Genomic DNA, 23,056 nt, shown 5'->3' with positions numbered 1-23,056 from the left:
ATTATTTACGTCTTGTGGCTATACTTTTGAAACGGTGAGTATTTTAATGTTTACGGATTGGCCCTATTCACTTCCATTGTAAGTGCCTCACCGTAAACTCGTTTTTTTCTTTTTTGTGTGTGTGTGTGTGTGTGTGTGTGTGTGTGGTAATCAACATTATGCAACAAATGCTGTCAATTCTACTTATCTTGTATTGAACTCTGAATAGTTCTTCAAGTAATATGTGCATGATTGAAGGACTGAAAAAATCATGTTTACTGGGTTCTATAGGATTTTCTATATAGAACACTACATGTCTTGCAACTAGACAGTTCAATGAAATCACAGGAGGAACTTCAGAGTCTTAAAATAATTATTTAAAATTGATTTTGATTTAATTCTGGGGCATTTGTCCTATTGGAAACTATGTGTTGTAAAATATCTTGTTTTCGTTTCATGTTGGAATCCTATGTCCACGTCAACACCAATACACTTTTTTTTTTTTTTTTTTAAACATTGAGTTTATGCCTTTCATCCACACTAGATTTGGCATTTCCTCCACGGCCCACCGATGTGAAATCACTCTCCATGGTTGCATACTTTAAAGACACATATGACGTTAGGAAACTGAAACGGAGTTTCCAAACAAAAACGGATTAGTGTGGATGTGGTCAGTGAGTTACAAATAAATAAATTCCCATTAGCCTCCTTTTGGAATTTCTAAAATTATGTGGACAGAATCCTTTACATATCTTGTGCACATTTTGTTAGGATTTTTGACTATGGAATTCTGCAGATGAAATACCTGCGGTGTTGAGATGGGTATGGGCACTCCTCCACTTATGGTTCCACGACGGATGTTGGGTTTGCTTGAGGGTTTACGGCGAATAGTTGCTGTGTGGGGCCCTAGAGGCTCCGGATCCATCAACAGACTAACGGTGGATGCCGGACGCTTGCTTTGAAACATTTTGCGGTAATTGAGACTCAAGTCGCTGTTGCGCGGAATCGTGGAAGATTTATCAAAATCAGACTGACTGTGGCCGTCCTCTCCACCGTGCAAGGAGATGTAGTCATAATCTGAAAGAGAGAGAGAGAGACAAAGAGAAGCGGGACAAATAAAGTGTTAATGTTGTGAAAAATAAAAGCTTGACTTGCAGTCTTTGCCTATTAGAAACTGATTTGTACCTTTACATTCAAAGACCTCATGAAATGGCTTGATGAGCAAAATATATTTTTTAAAGCCACTAAACTACATATGATTTTTATGGGGTCTTTAAGAAAAATAAAATAAATGAAAATAAAGCTGATTTCAAATATGCAGAGTGACAAAACACACTTCATGTTGCTCATAGCATTTCTCAAAATGTGATTTCAACAACAACAACAAAAACAACGGCACAAAAGCTGTATGAAAACTGGATAACCTCCTAGAATAATAGATAGAACAACTCGTACACAAAAGCTCTGTTTGAGGATGTGTCTTTGTTACACATATGAGAACATGCATAACAGATTTGACAACCGACGAGATGCAGAGAACTGTTATGTTATGATTACAAGCTCAAATGCACACCTGCAATGTGAAATGGATTCCCTAAACAGGACATTTACTTGTGTTTATTATTTGTATGAGAACACAATGAGAGTCTATGCAACGACATTCAGAAACCTACCATATAGAGGAGGTTCTTTCTTTACCGCTGTAAAAGAACAATAAAGTACATTTAACATGTATACAAAGGCCCAAAAACACGCACTTTGGACAGCAATCAAAGCCTGTGATTGTAAACACATCAGATTTTAAAATTAGCCTCTAGTTATTACTGTTTAGTAATCATACAGATTACGCTTTTCTGTTGAGAAATTATGTAAAAGATGCAAAACATAAAAAGGTGACATGTTCAGAAAAACGCTACACAAAGAAATGGACAAATTAACACACACACACACACACACACACACACACACACACACACAAAAGGAAACTGGATAAAAAAAAAAATATTAAAGGGACATTTCACCCAAAAAGGAGAATTCTGTCATCATTCTGTTACTTTCTTTCATTCACGGAACACAAAAGGAGATGTTAGGCAATTTGTTATTCTCAGTCACCATTCACTTTCATTATGTGTGAAGAAAAAAAAAAAAAGATGTAATTTGAATGGTGACTGAGCATAACATACTTCCTAATACCTCCCTTTGTGTCCCATACAAGAAAGTCATACGTGTTTGGAACAACATGAAATGATGACAGAATTTAAAAAAAATGTTTTGGGTAAACCAATTTAAAAGGATAGCTCACCCAAAAATGTATATTCTCTCATTTACTCACCTTCACGTCATCCCAGATGTGTATGACTTTATTCTGCTGAAGACACACGAAGATTTTAAGAAAAATATCTCTGCTCAGTAGGTCCATACATTGCATGTGAACGGTGGCCAGAACCATTGAATGTCCAAAAAGCATATAAAGGCAGCATAAAGTAGTCCATGCGTCTCCAGTGGTTAAATTGATGTCTTCAGAAGTATTATGATAAGTGTGGGTAAGAACCAGATAAATATTGAAATCCTTTTTTACTTTAAATCACCACTTTCATATTAGTCTTCTTTTGTTTCTGGCGATTCACATTCTTCATGCATATTACTGGGCAGGGAGGAGAATTTTAGTAAAAAAAAAAAAAAAAAAGACATCAATACCGATCTCTTTCTCACCTACACCTATTAAATCATTTCAGAACACATGGATTTAACTACTGGAGTCATATGGATTACTTTTATGCTTCCTTTGTGCTTTTTGGACCTTCAAAGTTCTGGTCATCATTTACTTGCATTGTATGGACCTACAGAGCTGAGGTATTACTAAAAATCTTAGTTTGTGTTCAGCAGAAGAACTTAAGTCATAAACATATGAAATATCATGAGGGTGAGTAAATTATTAAATAAAGACGACAATGTCTTTAATGATTTTAATGAGTATGCTAAAGAAGAGAAAAAAGCATGCAGGTCTGCATTTGCATGCATACTGACCATGCTGTGAAGGTATGGTGTCTTCAGAGCAGGATGGTGTAGTCGTCTGTGTGCTGTATCCACTAGAGCAGTGGAGGGAATCTCGACTGGTTCGAGGTGCATCTGAATTAAGCCCGCCTCCAAGAGTAAGAGCCAGCTGCTCCCTGGCTGTCTGTAGCTATGAACAGGGGCAAGAGCCAATCAGAATTCAGTAATAGTAGTGTGGACTCAATCACAATAATTCCAGCAGAAACAAATTATTTAAGACAGATAGTTCTGGCTCTAAATTCAGATTAAATTAGCCACAATGGAGCGGTTTTAAAGTAGCCGATAGACATGAATTCAATTATATATTTCTCCAACTCTATATATCTTTGAAATCACCAACAGCTATTAATTATATTGCTTGGCAGAAGAAACACTGAGCTTGCAAGGCTGCTCTGTATTGAAATCAATGTTTTTTTCAAAATTATTTGCAATTAATTTAGCTCAAACTGCTGTAAATAACTTCAGTCTTAGGTGTGCTTTAAATTTTTGTTTTTTCTGTTTTTTGACACTTAAGAAATTTAGAAAATGAAAAACCCAACAAGCCACATTGAAATGAATGTGTACCTTGCCCGAGGTGGACAGGGTCCTGGCTCTCTCCTCAAACCCGTTGTAAGGTTTGTGTGGTGGGGGCATGGAGGTCCCATTTTCAGTGCCAGGAGTGATCTTACCTTGCCAAGGCTGACTGTTAACACTGCTTTTCTCCTATAACAAGGGTAAACACCTTTAGTACATCTAAACTTAGTACATGCAACAAAAACAAACCAAAAAACATGCCATCATCACAAGGGTATTTAAAAACAAAACAAAAACAAGATCAAATGGAGTTAATGATGATTTGGTGAATGTGGAATTATGACCCTGTGGGTGAGTTTGAAAGCAACATGCAGATATTTAGTTGCTTTAACAGTTAAGCCCAAAGTATACTTCCGTCAGGCGTGAACGCTAGGCATCTGCTTACAGGAAGCGTGACATCAATTTCGTTATCAGCAGAGTGCTTGAGCACTGAAACCATGCAACCCGATTTTTTGCATACTTTGAATTTGCTTAGAATTATTTGCACTAAATAATTTGTCCACAAGGTGGCAACACTCACAGTTGAGCCATTGCTTTCATGGAGAAGTGTTAGATGTAATCGCTAGTGGTTGTGCATGCCAATAACGATGTCTGAGGAGGTCAGGAGGTACCTGCATTTGTATAACTCAATATATAAACTCCTGAAGACAAATAGTCTAGTATCTCGTAGCTGTCATATTAGTCATGTGCAAACCACCGGTATGCAGATGCTAAGCATTCAAGTCAAAATTGAAGTATACTTTGAGCTTTAGGTGCAATGAATCATGTCTTCGTATCGACACATGGGAGAGGGTATGGCCAGCTGGTCATGATTGCAAAATAGACCCTGACAGGGTGATCAGGGTAGGGTTGCACCAGCTGTGCAGAAGTTCTCACGTAAGTTAGGATGTAAAGATCACACTAAGGGCTTAGTAACTACTAGTTATTTTGTAACCACGTCTGTGCTTAATTTGGTTGCACCACCTGTTCTTAAGGCAAGACCTAACAAGTTGTAAGCTCACCATGTCTCCTATAATATGACGTTTACCTGTATTTATCCAATAAGCAGCCTTCAAATTTGTACACAGAAGTGTTAAACAGCCGTGAACTTCAGTTTTATCTCATTACAGTTGATGTTTAAACCTTGTTTGCTCACATAACTGTCAGATGTAATAAATGATATCCCCATTAAAATAAGATCTACTTGCCAAGGCTAACTGTTAAGTAGATATATTTGATAAATAGTATATTTGCCCTGTGTAAATAAGAATACATTTGGAACTGTATCTAAAATAAATAAGTGGTGATAAATAAATACTAAAACAACAGGCTGGAAAAATAGCCATTTATTCATTTCAATATCCTATATATATATATTTTGAATGTGTTGAAAACGGCACCGTTATATCGGTTTCATGCTGAAGAGACGCGTCCGTATTTTTTTTCTCTCGTAAATGTAAACAAGTGTAAATGCCACCATCATCATATGTGTCTATATTATTGATGCCTGTTATGCAAAACATGAGCTCATTGATGTCATTAAATCAGTCAGATTTTTTATTCCATCCGTTACTCCTGGTCATACATAGGCTTACATTCTACCTAACTTTAATGGTGCAATGCTCAAATATTTAGTAGAGCGTAAATTGTGACTTAGTGCCCATTTATGCCACAACTAGGCTAAGTTGTAACATCCGTATAGCTGGTGGAACCGGCCCCAGGATGAATACAAAATAAAAACATTAAATAAATAAATGCACATATAGTGTAAAAAAGAAATCTGCAAAGTGATATGTGAGACTAGCAAAGCTATGTAGGGAATCCAGTAGGACAACGGTCAGTTATACCGTTAGCAGTCATTATACAAAAATAGTGCAGAATGCCAACATTGACCAACCAAAATAAAGTATTCCAGAAATTTGTTTAATAATATTCGATAACTGTCTTATATAATTTTTCCCTGCATATTATAATATTGCATTAAAGTATGTTATCTTTACACTTGTAATTTAAAAGTGCATACAAATGATGGGTCTTGAAGGTCACATATGGTCATGTAATGTTATTGGAAGATGTTCCTGAAAACTGGCCTGTAGAGGGAGCGCTCTGCTTACACCAACCAAAAATACAAACTCCACAAATGCACAATTACAAATAAACACAGAAACACATGGGTAAGTGTACAAAAGTACATGCAACAATAATTCAGCCATTTACAGTAACGCACAGCACTACACTGAGTGTATGCTCACAGTGCTCCTGTGGCGAGGGCGAGGGCCACGGTGGACAGTGCGAGGGATTGTGGGAGAATTCCCCTCACTGAGCGAGCGAATGCCCTCCTCCCCTCCTACTAGGAGGAGAGGACTGCGTGAGCGCTGGGAGATGGTAAAGGGATGGAACAAAAGAAAAATGTGAGACAGACAGCCGTGATTGCTTATCTGGACTGAGTTGGGGTTGATATTGGTGTTCTGAGTGGCATCCAAGCAGTGAGTGCAACAAACCGGCATACAAAAGTACAAAGTACAAAATATTTGCAAAACTTCACTGTACCTACACAAATCATACCGAGTGTATTGCTGAATGGTTATCACTGTCTGAAAAAAGTTTGAATTTGCAAAATTAAAATAAAATAAAAATCAATCTAGCCTTTGGAAATACTGATTATTGCAGTATTTTTGACTCCATTTGGAGGAGTAAAAGGAATACAGAAATGCACTGTTTTACTTTTAGAAAATTGTATTGTGAAAGTTCATTGTGTTGAAAATAGAGATGTGACCTTTGATTTGAAAGCGAATAGATTCAATTCACGATTCATAGGCGAGGGCGTGGTCGTGGGGGGAGATAAAGTGGTAAGAGTTTTCACCTGAGATGAATTGTTGGTAATTGCGGTTTCTTTGTTCACAGTGAGAGATGGGGGAAATAAAAGGGGCCAGGCCTCAGAGTGAGGGAGAGAGACCCAGCTGACAAGCTTTAGTTTTGAGTGTTTATATATGAAGCTACACCATTACGCAGGAGAGCGAACATGTTTGTGTGGGTAAATAAATGTACCTTTGAGTTGGATTCGCTGTCTCCCGCTTCCTCGAAACTTGTTACAATATTTTTTTTTTTTATTATTAATTTCAAAACCGTTTTTTTTGCAAAATCAAAACAATTCAATTCTCAATAAAATTTGATTCGATTAACGAATCGAATTCTGTATTTTTTCAATGCATTTATAGTATTTTTTAAATACTTCCTGAAGTGTCTTAAGCAATAAAAAGAAAGACAAACTATTTTAAGATAGTTTGTTGCACTAAAAGTAACTTGAAAGAAAGCACATTAAATACTTGTATATAGAGGCTACTTTGAAAACGAAAAAGAGTGCAATGTGCCAAGAAAATATTTTTGAGCCGAACAGAACTAGAAAAGTATTCCATATTTCACAATAAAAAGACCTTGATTTTTAAGAATGTATTAATTTGCATGACTTTTCCAGGCCTGGAAATCGCAATTTTTAAATTCCCCGATATTTTCAGGTTTTCCATGACCGTGGAGACACTGAATCAGTAAACTAATCCGAATATTACAACATTAATGGCGTGTTCACATACAATACGAAGAGAGCGTTTCACGTGGCGCGATTACATACGAATTCAAATGCAAAGATGCAAATTCGCATCGGGCGGCACGAATGAAACGAATGGCACGACTCGAACACGTGAAATCGTTTCATTCGCGCATTGGTGTGTGTGAAAAATCCGCACGACGTGTTATAGCGAAAGCGACACGTCAGCATTCAGATTGTCCGGATGTCACTGACGTAGTAGCAGAAGAAATCTGGAAACATTTATGAAAAAACTGTTGTAGTGGTGTGTGGGCACCCGGAATTGTATGACACAACGTCATACATGTACATAGACCGGACGAAAAAAAGACATCGCTTGGAGGAAAGTGAGCGAGGAAGTTGGACTACCTGGTAAGTTCTGAAAATATGCGCGTCTACTTGATTCCAGCTATTGATTGTACTTTACTATGAACCAAGCCCCTCCTCTTGTACTTTTCCGGAAAAGAAGGGGGAATACTCACGGGTTCGCATTATCGCGCAAACGAGTTTAAACACACATTTATAATCCAGCGTTCAAACTCGAGCAAGCAATGCGAGGTGAAAATTTTCTTCGAGTTGTATGCGAACGCACCATAAGAAACATCATCTGACAACATTCAGTTTTAAAGAAAAGAGAAGCAATCAACTAGATATCTTCAACTTAAATGTTTTCTGCACTGCAAGTCTCTAACTAAACAATGATACCAGTAAAATTGCACTATTACATCTTAAAAGAAAATAACAGCTAAGTTATCCTACAATTAAAAAAACATTTTCAGCAGTGGCAACGCAACAAGTTAGAGTGTTTGAGTCAAGACAAGAGTGCTATTGTGAGCTGTCATTTGCCCATGTGATAGTCAGTGGCCTCCAGAGGAGAGCTCAGACATAAGAGTCACGAAAGCCTCGGGAAAATGCTCAGAAAAAGTTTCAATTACATTTGGGTGATGGAGGAAACAGAGAGCGGGAGTGTCTGTAAAGTGGGCGCTGTGAGGGCGCACTCACCAAGAAGTGCAAGAGAACGACGCTCTGCATATCTCCTTTTAAATGCACATGCAACTTAGTTAATATTTACATTTTCCAATATATTGTACACTCTTCCTGAATCATGGAAATGTACACAATAGAGAGCTGTTTAAATCGATTATTGACCAAAAACAAACCAGTGCATATGAATCAGCATAATTAGTAATCGATGCATCGAGAAAACGAGTGAATCGTTACACCCCTAGTTGAAAATGGTGTGAATATGCATTCATTCTCAATTTAGATTACAACTTAAAGATGGGATAGCAGAATTGATAGAATTTATATACAAATGAGAATTTTCATCACTGACTGAAAAATGTTCAATTTACAACAACTAAAATCAATCAACTAAGCCTCTGGAAAAAGACATCACAGATCACTGCAATTTCTCATGGCAAAAATGCAGTTAATAGGCCTTCATTCTTCAAACTGTTTGGGTTTGGGAGAACTTGTATACCAAAACTGACATTGTAAGTAAAGAGGCACAAGGAATTACAATATTTTAGAGAATTGTGCATGATACCTGTGTTGCATCTGGTGCTCTGAGGTGAAGCCCATCCACTGCACTGGAGATGGAGTCCAGAGAAGGAACATGACGCACAGAGGTGTAGTTACTGGGAGAGAAAAAAGACCAAATAAACAATCAATCTAGAGTGAATATTGTCAATAATGCCCTACTAATATAAATTCATTATTGTTTTATTTGGTTGTAAATATTATTTTCTTACGCTGTACTCACCTGCTGATGCTGCTTTTACGTGACAGCGTATTGCTGGGAGACGCAGGTGGAGTCTGATACGAATAACTGTAGTCCGAGCCTTTAAGATCAAGAATAACCTGCAGAAGACAGCAAGACAGAGACTGTCTGAGAGTGCAAGGTTATGTACAACTCTCCAGTTCAGAAAGAATTAGGTCATTTGTTGTACCTGTTCACTAGCAGGAGGCAGTATGTTGGGATCAGTCGTCAGGTTGCCAAGATCTTCTAGAATCGTCTGTAAGTGGGTGACTTCCCCAAGCATGCCTATTTCTTCATCCTGAAAATACCAAAAACATAAAAATGTCCCCACATAAAAATGTCATAAAATTGATGACAAAATAAAAATTTTAATGGCCATTTTCTTAGCACAAAATATAACTTTATATTTGTTTTCTTTTGATTTTTGTGTCCAATATGACCCTGAAATTTTTAATCAAGTTTTGTGAGAATCGCCCACATACAGTACATTTCAATAAGCATATGTTCAATACAATAAAGAGAGGTTACTGTAACATAATTTAACAAATTGAAACTATTTATATTCCAAGGAACTTCTGTGGACAAACCTAATTACTAGAACAGCTGACATACTTCATAAAACAAACTGTTTTGTGTGTGTGGGTGTGTGTATAAAGAGTATTCAGACACTTACCAGGACAGGTTTGAGCATTGTGACAAAAGAACAGAATCTTCCTCTTTCCTCTACAAGTGCTCGACACACAGCTCTCTTCTCCGTTTCCTCTAACACGGCATAGCGCGTGTTAACATCATGAAGTGCACTGTCCAACTGCATCCGGACCTCGTCTTTACCTACACAAACACAGCAACGTTTCCCTGGTTAATGAAAAGGTTTTACCGGTAGACTGTTTTGTGTCTAGCAACAGTATGAACAAGAAGAATTCTGTCTTTGAAATACAGTTACATTTTTGTCAGATTTTCCCAAAGCACATGTTCAACTTCTATAAAGCCGACCTATGAAGAGCTTTGTTACATAAATTAGAATTCAAATTGAAAAAGTGATGCAAAAAGACAGAGATGCTGAAAATTTTAAAAAATGTAATCCTTTATCTTTAAATAAAGGATTAATTATTTGCCACTGCAGCTTTCTGTTGAAATGTTCATGTATTTTACAACCACTAGGTGGCATTACAGCCATTTCTTTGCAACAGTTAAATTCCATGCAAATTAATGCTGCAAAATCATTTGTCTTTGATGTTAGAAACTGTTCTAAACAGCCTCTCCATTGCTGATTCCTTTGGTCATTCATATTCACACAAGTGCAAAGGGAGAATGCAGCATCTACACATTTTGTCAAAAATGAGTTCTGACTGAAATAAGGTCTCTTAGACTTATCTGCACTGTGACATTGGTTTGGCTCCAATATGCTCAGAAAACAGAGGGTGTGTGTATGTATGACACGTATGGCTGGACAAACTGAGCCCTTTTCTCAGTTTCAGTGTTGGCCTAGATTCCATATTTCCTTTGTACAGCCATGGCCAAATGTATTGGAAGTGACATAAATGTTGTGTTTCGCAAAGTTCTCTGCTTCAGTTGTTGTGTTGATTCACATTGTTTCTAGATTATTGTGCAGAGTGATCAGATGCATTTTAAATAATTACAAAAAGCTTAATTGGCCAAAAGAAAAAATAACTTTTTCACCAAAACCCAAATTGTGTTCTTGTTCGCAATGGTTACCTCTAAAAGAAAGATGTGCAGCCATCATCGCTTTGCATCAAAATGGCCTCACATGCAAGGAAATTGCTGCAAAGAATATTGCACCTGAAAGAACCATTTACCAGATCATCAAGAACTTCAAGGAGAGAGGTTCAACTGCAGTGAAGAAGACTTCAGGATGTCCCAGAGTGTCCAGCAAGCACCAGGACCGTCTCCTCTTGAAGATTCAGCTACGGAATCGTGTCACCACCAGTGCAGAGCTTGCTCAATATTGGCAGCAGGATGGTGTGCACGCACATTGAGGTGAAGACTTTTGGACAATGACCTGGTGTCAAGAAGGGCAGCAAAGAAGCCACTTCTCTCCAAGAAAAACATCAAGGACAGACTGAAATTCGGCGGGAAGTACAAGGATTGGACATCTGAAACTGGTGTTGAATCCAGAGAAGAAAAGGTGAACGCTACCATGAGTCCTGTGTCATGCCAACAGTGAAGCATCCTGAGACCATCCATGTGTGGGGTTGCTTTTCATCCAAGGGAGTGGGCTCTCTCACAATTCTACCCAAAAGCACTGCCATGATTTTAGAATGGTACCAAAACGTCCTGCAAGATGTCACACCATGTCACAAGGCAAGAGTGATAATGAAGTGGCTCGGAGATCATTACATTGAAATTTTGCATAAGTGGCCAAGCAACTCCCCGGATCTTAATCCCATAGAGAACCTGTGGTCAATTCCCAAAAGGCGAGAGGACAAGCAGAAGCCCACAAATTGTGATCAACTCCCGAGCACTAATAAGGCAAGAATGGATTGCCATCAATCAGGATTTGGCCCAGAAGCTGAAATCCAGAGGTTATGAAGAACAAGGGTAAATATTGTAAATATTAACTCTGCATATATTGAATGTTTTTTCCAATAAAAGCCTTTAAATCTTATGAAATGCTCATAATTGTTTTCCAGTATACCATAGAAACATGTGAAAAATAATCTACAAATACTGAAGCAGCAAACTTTGCAAAACACAAAATGTATGTCAATGCCAATACTTTTGTCCATGGCTGTAGGTCTCTTAAGACACAATGGACCCAGTGTTTTGTTTGGAATAGATGTGGACTGGACATGTGGACTGTATGGTGGCGTGTGTCCTTGTGTTTCATTTAGTTCCCAGCTGTCACTTATGCAGCCCACACATTCCATAGTGCCAGAGAGTACTACTACACAGCAGTAGTGATGTCAAAATATTGTTAATTGCTTCCCATCTTTTATTTTTGTTAGAGGAATTTTTTTATATACCTGGATCCTGAAAGTGATTGTTTTCATATTTTTGTCAAATTTATTTTTAATATGAAAGCCATACAGTATTCTGTTTTCTGCATTGATCAGTTTCTCTCTGTGGGTTGTTATAATAAAAGCTTTAACTGCACTGATTAAGTGTAATGAGAGAAATGCAAGGTTAATCAGATTTGGGGGTTTGTTTACAGACTCCGAGAGCTCATTCCAGCACACCACGTGAGAAGCTTTAACATCTTTAGCTTCACTCTCCACCAGATCCTTCCTAATTTATCTCAAATAAACTAATATTGATTTATTGTGATAGCTCTCTTTCTCAGTCAGACTCTCTTATAATTTAGCTGTGTGCAAGAATTTGATTTGCAACTCTAAACATTGTAGAATTCTTCATGCTCAGTAAAAAATACACACAGCAACATTTTCAGCATTCCATCGACAGCAGAATAGCCCGACAGCTGTTTATAGGAAAGCACGCACACACACACACACTGCTCTCAGCATCCCTATTACTAACAATAACCTCAGTTGCCCTTTGTGACACCTGATCATCTGGACTTCTTATCAAGTTACAATATATATATATATATATGCCAGCAAAATAATAAATAATAATAATTACCGTGCACCTTTAAATGCCAAAAAGATCAGGACAAAAATAATCTTAGAAAATATTTTGGTAGTGACCATTTTTATTCCACAGTGGCGGTTTAATAACAATTAAATAATACATCATGGGTTCAGATTGTTTACTAATTGAATAATACAATCTATCAAATAATGGATAAACAACAGAAAAGCTTTCTAAATGGACATAATTAAAATGCATCATAGAAACTACTTTAAATTTCACAATATTCTATATCACTAAATCTAATTAACCTCATCCACATCCATTTAAGTTCCATACATGCATTTTTGGGATTTAAGCAATTCCGCTTTCTCGTTAGTGTTGCAAAATTCTATTAAATCCTTCAACCTTCCATGAAGAGATATGACCATTGGTCATTAGGTGCAATGACCTTGTGCTGGACTGAGTGTGTAAATGGGTTTGTGAGATAAAACTTTAAAAGGCCTGAAGTGAAGGTTTAAAGTTAACCCGAGTATGACAGCTTATTGGTAGGGTCAGTTTAAGTTTAAAGGGCAAAAGGTCAGTATGTCTGTGTATAAATTCCGCAGCTTGTCCAGGAGCCCTTTTGCTTCTATAAAACAGAACATGCGAAAAGTAATAATCTAAAATTACTTAAAACAAATTATTTGTGGCACATCACTATGGCAAGCAATACTATTATTATTATCTTACAACATATAATAACCCTATTTATGAACTGTGCACCATGATTCTTCCATAGCACCATGAAGAAAAAATGAACAAAAGGTTCCAGCTGCTTAGATGATCAAAAATAACCCATATATCCAAATGTAAAAAAATACAATAAATATATATATCATTAGAACGGAACATATAATAAACACACACAAGGAAACTATGAACAAATCTATAATAAACACACACAAGGAAACTATGAACAAATCTATAATTTACAGTACAGTACTTGCCCTTATGTTTAGCATACTTCCTCAATCTTTTAACAGTGGCATTTGTAATAATATATAAAAAATAACTACAGGTAAGACCATGGATGACTATGGTTTGGTCAATGCAGCTAGTCTTTATAAAACATAAACAAAAATACAAATAAACTAAATATAGTATTATTATAGTATGTGTATTTGAAAATTATACCCTAAACACATTAAGAAACACCAACGTTGTAATAAAATGAAGTCTAATAGATTCCTCCTGAGAAATTATTTTATATGAAACTGTTCAAAAGAAATTTGGGTATAGTTTATCGTGATACATTTTAGTAGACCACATGTGGTTACGTGTAGTTTAGAAAGACTTGCAATTAATGTCGGTGCATGGTAGGCTCCGGTGTTGTATCTCTTTCTCGTCAGTCCTGTTTAGCTGTTTGAGAGGTCTGATTACCTCTAAAGCGCTTTAAAGTAGGAAATTCTCAGTTGAATTCACAGGCCGCACAAGCTTTGTGGTGCTTCAGAGACTGGATAGCGCAGAAGAAATCACTTGCACGAGTGTTTATACGGTGGATTGTGCGACAAGCACGTGTAACTAGGCTTTAATAGTCACGCACAGAAGCGTCTTTCAGATGAGAAGCATATTTAGAACTTATAGGCTCTGTTTCCAGTCTCGGCTGACCTGATCACATGGTCAGGTGAAACATCGCATTCATATGAATATCTAGGAACTAGAATTACCATATGAGCATAGAAACTAGGGTATGGTATGTGATGAGTTTTATTATGAAGTAAAACCAAGAAGAACACCACAAGTAACAGCTACACAGTATATAAACATAAAAAAAAGCTAATTTGAACACGGTAATTGGAGACTAAAGGAAATTAACCCAGAGCCATTCAGACAAAGGTGTGTGAATGTGCCAGAGAGACATGCCCTAAGGTCTAAAAGAGGTTGGAAGCAATGATGTCATAACCAGACGCCTCTCCATAAAAACGTAGAGGAGACAGGTGTGCAGAAGAGGGGGAAGAAAAAAGAAAGACATTTCAACGTTTCGTCAGCTGTACGGTCAAAGAAGGGGGTCTGTTATCAAGATGCAATGGAATGTAGCTCTGGCCAGAATATGATATAGGCCTAGGTAGAAAAGGAGAATAGGAGAGTGGGGATACGGAAAAGATTTAGAGACCAAGTCACTCTTCTTCATTCCAAATCAAACAAAACAGGTATGGGGTTGGAATACTAATGTGCACCAGTTTTAATAATTCAGATCGAATGCTGTTTCAAATCTCAATGCTGACACTTCTAAATCACTTCTAAGCAAATCAACCCAGTAGTCTTTGAGTAGCACAATTGTATGATATAAAGATTAATGTGCTCTTTGAGAAGGATCATGGGTGTAGATGCTATATCTATTTTAATTCTCTCAATGTGAGAGTTATTGGAGTATAACAAACAGCACTGGGATGGGTTTATGAGTGTACTTTGGTGATATAAAAGCACGGGCCTCTGAATCACTTACAGTAACACTTGATTCTGCCCCTTGTCTCTAACACACTATGATTCAGACATTGTAAACTGACTCTTACAAGATAAGACTATGTTTGCCACAAACTGGCACACACGTAATGACTCAGTGTTAAAAACTCTGTTAGGGAGGTACTGGAAGTGAAGATTTCTGTTGGATTTCACCATTTTGTTCTGCATTATTTTGCAACCTAAACACATTTTCAGAAAACATAAAAAATATTAGCCAGTAATAATAATAGGTCTCATATCATCATTGAAAAATAAACAAAGCATATATTAGCATCTTTCAATAACCATTTTCATGAATCGATATTAAGGTAAATAAAGCAAATGCAATATATTGATTCATAAAAAAGTATGGACTAATTAAAAAAATTGCTTCTTAAATTATATTGCTAGTAATTGTTAAAAGGGATTCTCGAATATAATATTTATTTTAAATAAGTATTTTATTATAATAAGTGCAAGCAGAATGTTTATTTTCATGGACCAAATTTTGATAAAAGTGAAGGGGACATTTTTTAGCTTATTTACCTACCTTATAGTACCACCCGTAAACACCTATCAGCAATCATTTAACGATACTACTTTGGGGAATTTTTTAATATAGTTCAGAAATCATTGGTTTGGGGGCTTCTAGCATTTCACTGTCTAACTTTAGTGATAGAACAATTTTCAAAATGTACATTTAATTCAGTGATGGTCAAATCTAAAAGGTCATATCACTCCTAAATATCCTAAGTTAGATCTCCTAAGACAAGAACTGGTCGCACAGCAGTGCTATTTCTCTGGCAGCAAGTCCATATAAGAATGAGTATGACCACATGGTGTTTCCCAATGTTGGGAAAAAAAACGGGAGAAGGATGGGGGATCGCTTTCCTCTCTGATCGTTTGAGTATGTGAGTGGCTTTGAGCTCTAGCCTATTTTTTTTGACAATGGTAATGTCAAAAACAGCTAATTTTCTTCAAACGCTAGTCTTTTTCAAAGTATAATTACACGTACACACTCAGACTATCTTGATCTTTTAATTTCAAATCTCCTCCTTGCTTTACAGCATACTCCTCTGGTTTCAATCATGTGCATTTATGCTCATTTCGAGGACAACAACACCGCCCTCGTGGAGAGAGCACTCGCGGCCAACGCTACAGAGGTTGGTTCACTCTCAGTCTCTGTTGCGGATGTAACCCGATCCTTCCGAACATCAGTAAAGCCGTGGGTCCAGACGGCATTCCGGGCCGCGTCAGAGCATGTGCGAACCAACTGGCTGGTGTTTTTACAGACATTTTCAACCTGTCCCTCTCCCTGTCTGTAGTCCCCACATGCTTCAAAACGTCAACCATTTTGCATGTAACGAAGCAAGCCAAAATCACTTGCCTAAATGACTGGCGTCCTGTTGCCCTGACCCCCATCATCAGCAAATGCTTTGAGAGGCTAATCAGCGATCACATCTGCTCTGTGCTGCCCACCTCTCTGGACCTTTTACAGTTTGCCTACCACAACCACCGCTCCACTGATGATGCCATTGCATCTACAATACACACTGCTCTCTCCCATCTGGAAAAAAAGGAACACATATGTGAGAATGCTGTTTGTAGACTACAGCTCAGCATTCAACAACATAGCGCCCTCCAAGCTTGATGAGAAACTCCAGGCTTAAACAGCTCGCTGTGCAGCTGGATCCTGGACTTCCTGTCAGGCAGACGTCAGGTGGTTAGAATGGGCAGCAACATCTTATCACTGACCCTCAACACTAGAACCCTGCAGGGCTGTGTTCTCAGCCAACTCCTGTATTCCCTATATACACACACACATGACTGTGTGGCAACACATAGCTCCAATGGCATCATTAAGTTTGCTGACGATACGACGGTGGTAGGTCTGATCACTGACAATGATGAAACAGCCTACAGAGAGGAGGTGCACACGCTGACACACTGGTGTCAGGAGCACAACCTCTCCCTCAACGTCAGTAAGACCAAGGAGTTTGTAGTGGACTTCAGGAGGAAAGACAGAACACAGCCCCATCACCATTAATGGAGCACCGGTGGAGAGAGTCAGCAGCTTCATGTTCCTCGGTGTCCACATCACTGAGGAACTCACATGGTCCGTCCACACTGAGGCCGTTGTGAAGGCTCACCAGTGCCTCTTCCTGAGACGGCTGAGGAAGTTTGGAATGAACATCCTCACATGGTTCTACACCAGTACTGTAGAGAGCATCCTGACTGGCTGCATCACCGCCTGGTACGGCAATAACACTGCCCACAACCGCAAAGACCTGCAAAGGGTGGTGCGAACTGCCAGACACATCATCGGAGGTGAGCTTCCCTCTCTCTAGGACATATATAACAGGTGGTGTGTGAAAAAAGCTCGGAGGATCAGCAGAGACTCCAGCCAACTGAGACATGGTCTGCTCTCAGTGCTACCATCAGGCAGGCGGTATCGCAGCATCAGGACCCGCACCAGCTGATTACAAGACAGTTTCTTCCCCCAAGCAATCAGACTTTTGAACACTTGATCTCTCACGATCAATAATCAGCACTGCACTTTATAAATCTTATATCTCACACTGGACTGTCAAATATATTCTCCACAATACAACTACTGTATATATATTTTTTATATACTTTTATTGTATGTGCACTCTATATTGTGTGTATTGTTTACTGTACATTGTACATTATTATTGTGTTGTGTAAGTAGGTGTACATTTGATATGTAAATTGTGTTGTGTAAATATGTTGTTTATTGTAATCGGTATATGTCTCGTCACTGTCATGACTGCTATGTTGCTTGGAACTGCACAAAAGACTTTCACCTACTTTTGCACTTGTGTACACGGTAGTGTGACAATAGAGTGATTTGATTGTGATTTGATGTATATACACTGATCAGCCTCAACAAAACCACCTGCCTAATATTGTGTAGGTCCCCCTCATGCTGCCAAAACAGTCACAACCCACATCTTATAATAGCATTATGAGATGATATTCTCCTCACCACAATTGTACAGAGTGGTTATCTGAGTTACTGTAGACTGTCATTTCAAACCAGTCTGGCCATTCTCTGTAGACCTCTCTCATCAACAAGGCATTTCCATCTGCACAACTGCCCCTCACTGGATGGTTTTTGTTTATGGCACCATTCTGAGTAAATTCATGGACTGTTGTGTGTGAAAATCACAGGAGATCAGAAGTTACAGAAATACTCACACCAGCCCATCTGGCACCAACAATCAAAGTGGGAATGGAACCTCCCTATGTTCTTGACACATATTGTGACCATTTTCTTTTACACACAGAACGTTTACTGTAATTAGCTTAGCTATGTTTTGTTTGTTTTTATCAAGCTTATTTGAAATAAAAACCAAAAGATTATTTTAAACGAAAATATTCTATTCACAGTGCATTTTGACTGGGGCAAGGTTGGCAAGGATGTTGCCATGACAAAATAAGGCATGGAATGATGATAAAAGGGGTGTGGTATGATGACAACACAGGGCGTTGTGCCAACAGAAGACATGGGCATGCCCTATTGTGTTTAGACAAAGAGATGGAGTAATATGAGAAGATATGAGATGTGTGTGTGGGAGTGTGTGTGTGTCGTGCCTGTAACCAGACAGCAGGAATTCTATGGTGCAAATTACATAATAATATAATTTAATTATTTACTCTAGGTGTGCTCTATGAATTTCTCTCAATCAGGTTCTTACCTTTTTTAACTTTCTTTTGCAGTTTAATTGTGTCTGAAGATTTCTTTTTGATCTCAGAGCGTGCTTTTTTGAATTCTGAAAAAAGAATAATAAAAAAATAAATACAAGCAGGACAAGACAACAAACATTAGTGAGACCAAGTGAAAAACATTAAAGCTGAAGTGTGTGATTTCTGCATCACTAGTCTCACCAAACTGCGAAAATAGTAATTGTTTTCAAACAGGCTTCCAGAACACCCCCCAGTCTTCCATTTGTCTGATAACAGGCAGTCCTAGCCTAATTTTAATCCAGTACTAATACTTAGGGATTTTAACCCCAAACACTAGGTTGGGCAATTGTAATAGTGTTGCTTGTCTTAGCAAGCGCTGCTAATAAATTATTCACGCTGATGTCAAATGAAACGACCCAATAGTGACCTCAGACATGCTCGAGATTGTGTGGGTGTTTTTAATGGGAAGTTCCAAACGAAGTCTATGATGCAGGTTGTTATTGAACGACTAATCTTTTATATGACATATAACGGATTGCTCTTATGAATAAATGATATATTATGTGCTGTAATAAAACTGTGAGTGACTCCCGCAGAGTTTAGAGCCATTTAATAATTAACAGTTTTCACCATGTACAACTAACAAGTACGTGCTGGTCATAAAGGGGTCATATCATACCTTTTTATTATGTTATATTTTCCCCTGAGGTCCAATAAAGGTTTTATGACTAGGGATGGGCATTTTAGAGTCATTTTGTAGTCGAGTACTCTAACCCACAAAAGAAATGAGTACTCGATTACTTGTAAATTAAAATGGAAGTTAAAAATGCCAAGTATGATAAGCATGTGAAATATATATTTAGTTTAGGGTTTCAAAATGAGATAACTTCAAGCAACGGGTTGAAATTAATAATATGCAATAATAATAAAAAAATAATAATTAAAATCACTCACGTGCTGCCAACATAAAAGCTAATACTGACATCAAAAATGAAAATTAATGTGCAATATTTGAATAGCGTTGTTAATATTCAACTAGCTGGTGCAGAATCATTACTCAATTACTTGAGTACATCTCTATTTAAGACCATTTCTAACCCTCTCTCTAACCCTCTATGTAAATGAGAAATGATTTGCTCCATTTAGTTTTAAACTGCTCCATTTAGTTTATCCTTCAAAGAGACACTTTAAGAAGCCTGTGTTACATTGTGCAAGGTTCACAAAACAATTCATGCTAAAAATGGTCAGACTCTATCAGGGATCTTTAGCATTAGGATTATTCAAAAGGATATGCAAAGTTGTAGGTGCTACACAGCCATGGACAGCTTAAGGTTTGGCAACTTTCCCACATTTTTCTTATTAGTTCTTCTGGTGCAAGGGAATAATAGGATGTATCCTACATCCTATGTATTACATCATCATGACTAGGCAAATGTTTGGGTTTTAAGAGTTTCTTTAGAAAATTGTATGCATGTATTGTCAGCACATGAATTTTTAACATGCGCAAGCGAAAACGAGATTCGAGAGGTAAGACAAAAGGCAAGATTTTCAGTGAATAATGGCAAATGTTGGTCTGTTCCTCACACAATGCTACCATATGGCTTCAGAAAACATGGAATATAGTGCACAGGTTGCATGGACTACTCTTATGGTAAATTTAGAGCTTTTTGGAGCTTGACAGCCCCTTGTTGCCACATGTTCACTGCACAGAAAAGCCAGAAAACCAGCCTGAAAACTGTACCTCTTAAAACTTTGTGTTTCACAGAAAAATAAAAATCATACATGCTTGGATCGACATGACGCTGAGAAACTACTTTTTGAGAGAACTATACCTTTTGCCCTAGTTAGAATGAAACACTGCCATTAAAGGATTAAGATGATACTTCACCTTCTAGGTAACAGAATTAACTTTTTTTCTGCAGAGAATGACTGAATACTAGACCGGAGGAATTCCGATTATATCACGTAGGGAAAGAGGCCGATACCTTTGGCATGATCTTTATCCAGCTGATTGGTAACCTTTTTCCATTCTTCTATTTTCAGTTCCAGAGGAGTGATCAAGTTATCCATGAGAGCCCTGCCAAGCACACATACACACACAAACCAGTTAAACTCATCCTTATATGTAATGTGCTGCATAATAAATAATCCTCATTAATAATTAGCTAATAAAAAAACACAAGTAAATAGTCATACGTGGTAAACAGTTTGAGTTTGTTCTCAATGCTTCGGTGTCTCATACACATCCTGGTCAAGGCAGATCCAATCTCTTTCGTCGCTCCTATGAAAAAAAAAAAAAAGACAAAATGTTCAAAATGGTTTCATGTAAATTTCCTTGATCTCACAATCTTCCATTATGAGCTCAATCAGAACCTGAGAATGCCAAGATGAAAAACAAAAGTTGCATAACAGCATTTCTAAAAGAACGGTTTAATCACGTTATTCTTTCCTCTTCTCCTTGTTTTAAGAGTCATTAAACACTAAAAGAAAATTTTCTGAGAAACAGATATGTATTTAACGATATGTAAATGTTACACAAAATAGAATGCTATATTAGAATAGAAGCCTTTATTATGGTCACATATTTTACATATTATATTTTTTTTTTTGCATATATACAGTGAAATTCTTTTTTTCCCCACATATCCGAGTGCAGGGTCTGAAATTTTTGTGCCATTTTCTTCTTACAGTTTAAAGCCAATTTGACTAATAATATATAGATTTACTAAAACAGTGGATATTTTTTTTCAATGAAGTATCGATTATAATAATAATATTGAAGAACAAGTCAAAATTCTTCTCTTGTTTTCCATGGAAGAAAGAGTCATAGGAGTTTGGAACGACAACAGGTAATGGTAAATGGTCTGCACATATATAGGGCCTTTTTAACCTTAGCTTTACACTCTGCCACACACACACTCACACTCATTCACCAATGACAGCAGAGATGCCATGCAAGGCGCTAGCATGCCATTGGGAGCAACTTGGGGTTCAGTATCTTGCTCAAGGACACTTCGGCATGTGGAGTCATGTGGACCAGGAATCGATCGACCAAACCAGCGATTATGGCCGACATGCTCTACCTCCTGAGCCACAGCCACCCCACCTGGTGAGTAAATTCAGGGATCAACGCAAAGGATTGTTTCACAAGGTTTTGGTTTTTACTGGCCCTGCTAAAATTCTCACTGGTCCAAACACAAAAATGTAAAATAACTGTTTTTACCATCATGGCTTTAAAAAATGTGTCCGAAGCGAAGCGTTTTAAGACAATTTCCCCCAAAACTTTATAAAATGTATAATTTGCAAGATATGATTTATGCCTCATGTAACCCCTTATAAGCTCTTTACAGATATAAATATATAAATTCATCGTATTAACCTCAGAAGTTCTTCCATTTACATATTTGTTTTTAAGCGAAGAGTTCTGCTGAGCAAATTATGGGTTTTCAGTGACCCGTTTAGTCATTCTGTCAACCTTTTGGGCCATGTGTATTGTTTTCACAACCAATCAAAGATTTAGAGACTGAGTTAGAGATATGATTGTTTGCTTAATGGACCTTTTTCACAGACCTGTTATGAAGTGATTCTGCCTACTTTAACAACATAAATGTAGCAAACCTTTTTATATTTCCAATTTAAAAAAATATTAAGTGTAAATTTATAACATTGTATTATATTACCCTGGAATAAGTTTTCAAAAATCAGTTACCAAAGGGGCCTGGGTAGCTCAGCGAGTATTGACGCTAACTTGCACCCCTGGAGTCACAAGTTCAAATCCAGGGTGTGCCGAGTGACTCCAGCCAGGTCTCCTAAGCAACCAAATTGGCCCGGTTGCTAGAGAGGGTAGAGTCACATGGGGTAACCTCCTCATGGTCGCGATTAGTGGTTCTCGCTCTCAATGGGGCGTGTGGTAATTTGTGCGTGGATTGCGGAGAGTAGCATGAGCCTCCACATGCTGCGAGTCTCCGTGGTGTCATGCACAACGAGCCGCGTGATAAGATGCGTGGATTGATGGTCTCAGAAGCGGAGGCAACAGAGACTTGTCCTCCACCACCTGGATTGAGGTGAGTAACCAAGCCACCACGAGGACCTATTAAGTAGTGGGAATTGGGCATTCGAATTGATGAATTTAAAAAAATTATTCTAAAACAGCTGCTGAAAATTTGGCCTGTTTCTCTCTTCTTATTGCTGCTATCAAATGCTGTAAACATTATCTACTTTTGCAAAGCTGTGAAACTGTTTTTTTATTATGTTGGAGCAAATGGGTAAGCAAAAATGTTGCAGCGCTTCATCTCTAAAAGGCAAAATGAGAGAAATGCGCTTTTTTCTTTACTGTGGGAACAATACTTGCACTCTGTCCATTTACATGTGCAGTCCAAAAG

The 23,056-nt window shown here is 37.8% G+C and overlaps 1 protein-coding gene across 2 annotated transcripts in view; it reads right to left on the bottom strand.

Moving 5' to 3' along the window:
- Positions 1–23,056, bottom strand: part of mtss1 (MTSS I-BAR domain containing 1) — an 85,482-nt gene that overhangs the window by 6,276 nt on the left and 56,150 nt on the right. The window contains exons 4-14 of one of the 2 annotated variants that reach the window (XM_052130583.1): positions 20,871–20,955; positions 20,660–20,751; positions 18,686–18,760; positions 9,604–9,761; positions 9,121–9,228; positions 8,934–9,031; positions 8,718–8,808; positions 3,598–3,735; positions 3,007–3,163; positions 1,653–1,679; positions 785–1,056 (exon numbers count right to left, since the gene is read on the bottom strand). In XM_052130583.1, coding sequence (XP_051986543.1) covers positions 785–1,056; positions 1,653–1,679; positions 3,007–3,163; positions 3,598–3,735; positions 8,718–8,808; positions 8,934–9,031; positions 9,121–9,228; positions 9,604–9,761; positions 18,686–18,760; positions 20,660–20,751; positions 20,871–20,955 — 1,301 coding nt within the window. The remainder of the gene's footprint in view (positions 1–784; positions 1,057–1,652; positions 1,680–3,006; positions 3,164–3,597; positions 3,736–8,717; positions 8,809–8,933; positions 9,032–9,120; positions 9,229–9,603; positions 9,762–18,685; positions 18,761–20,659; positions 20,752–20,870; positions 20,956–23,056) is intronic. The other variant, XM_052130584.1, reaches the window with a different exon arrangement.

The sequence above is a fragment of the Xyrauchen texanus genome, chromosome 7, assembly GCF_025860055.1.
Source record: "Xyrauchen texanus isolate HMW12.3.18 chromosome 7, RBS_HiC_50CHRs, whole genome shotgun sequence".
NCBI classification, from domain to species: Eukaryota; Metazoa; Chordata; class Actinopteri; order Cypriniformes; family Catostomidae; genus Xyrauchen; species Xyrauchen texanus.
The sequence above is the reverse complement of the archived record's forward strand: the minus strand, read 5'-3'. Positions and strand labels throughout refer to the sequence as shown.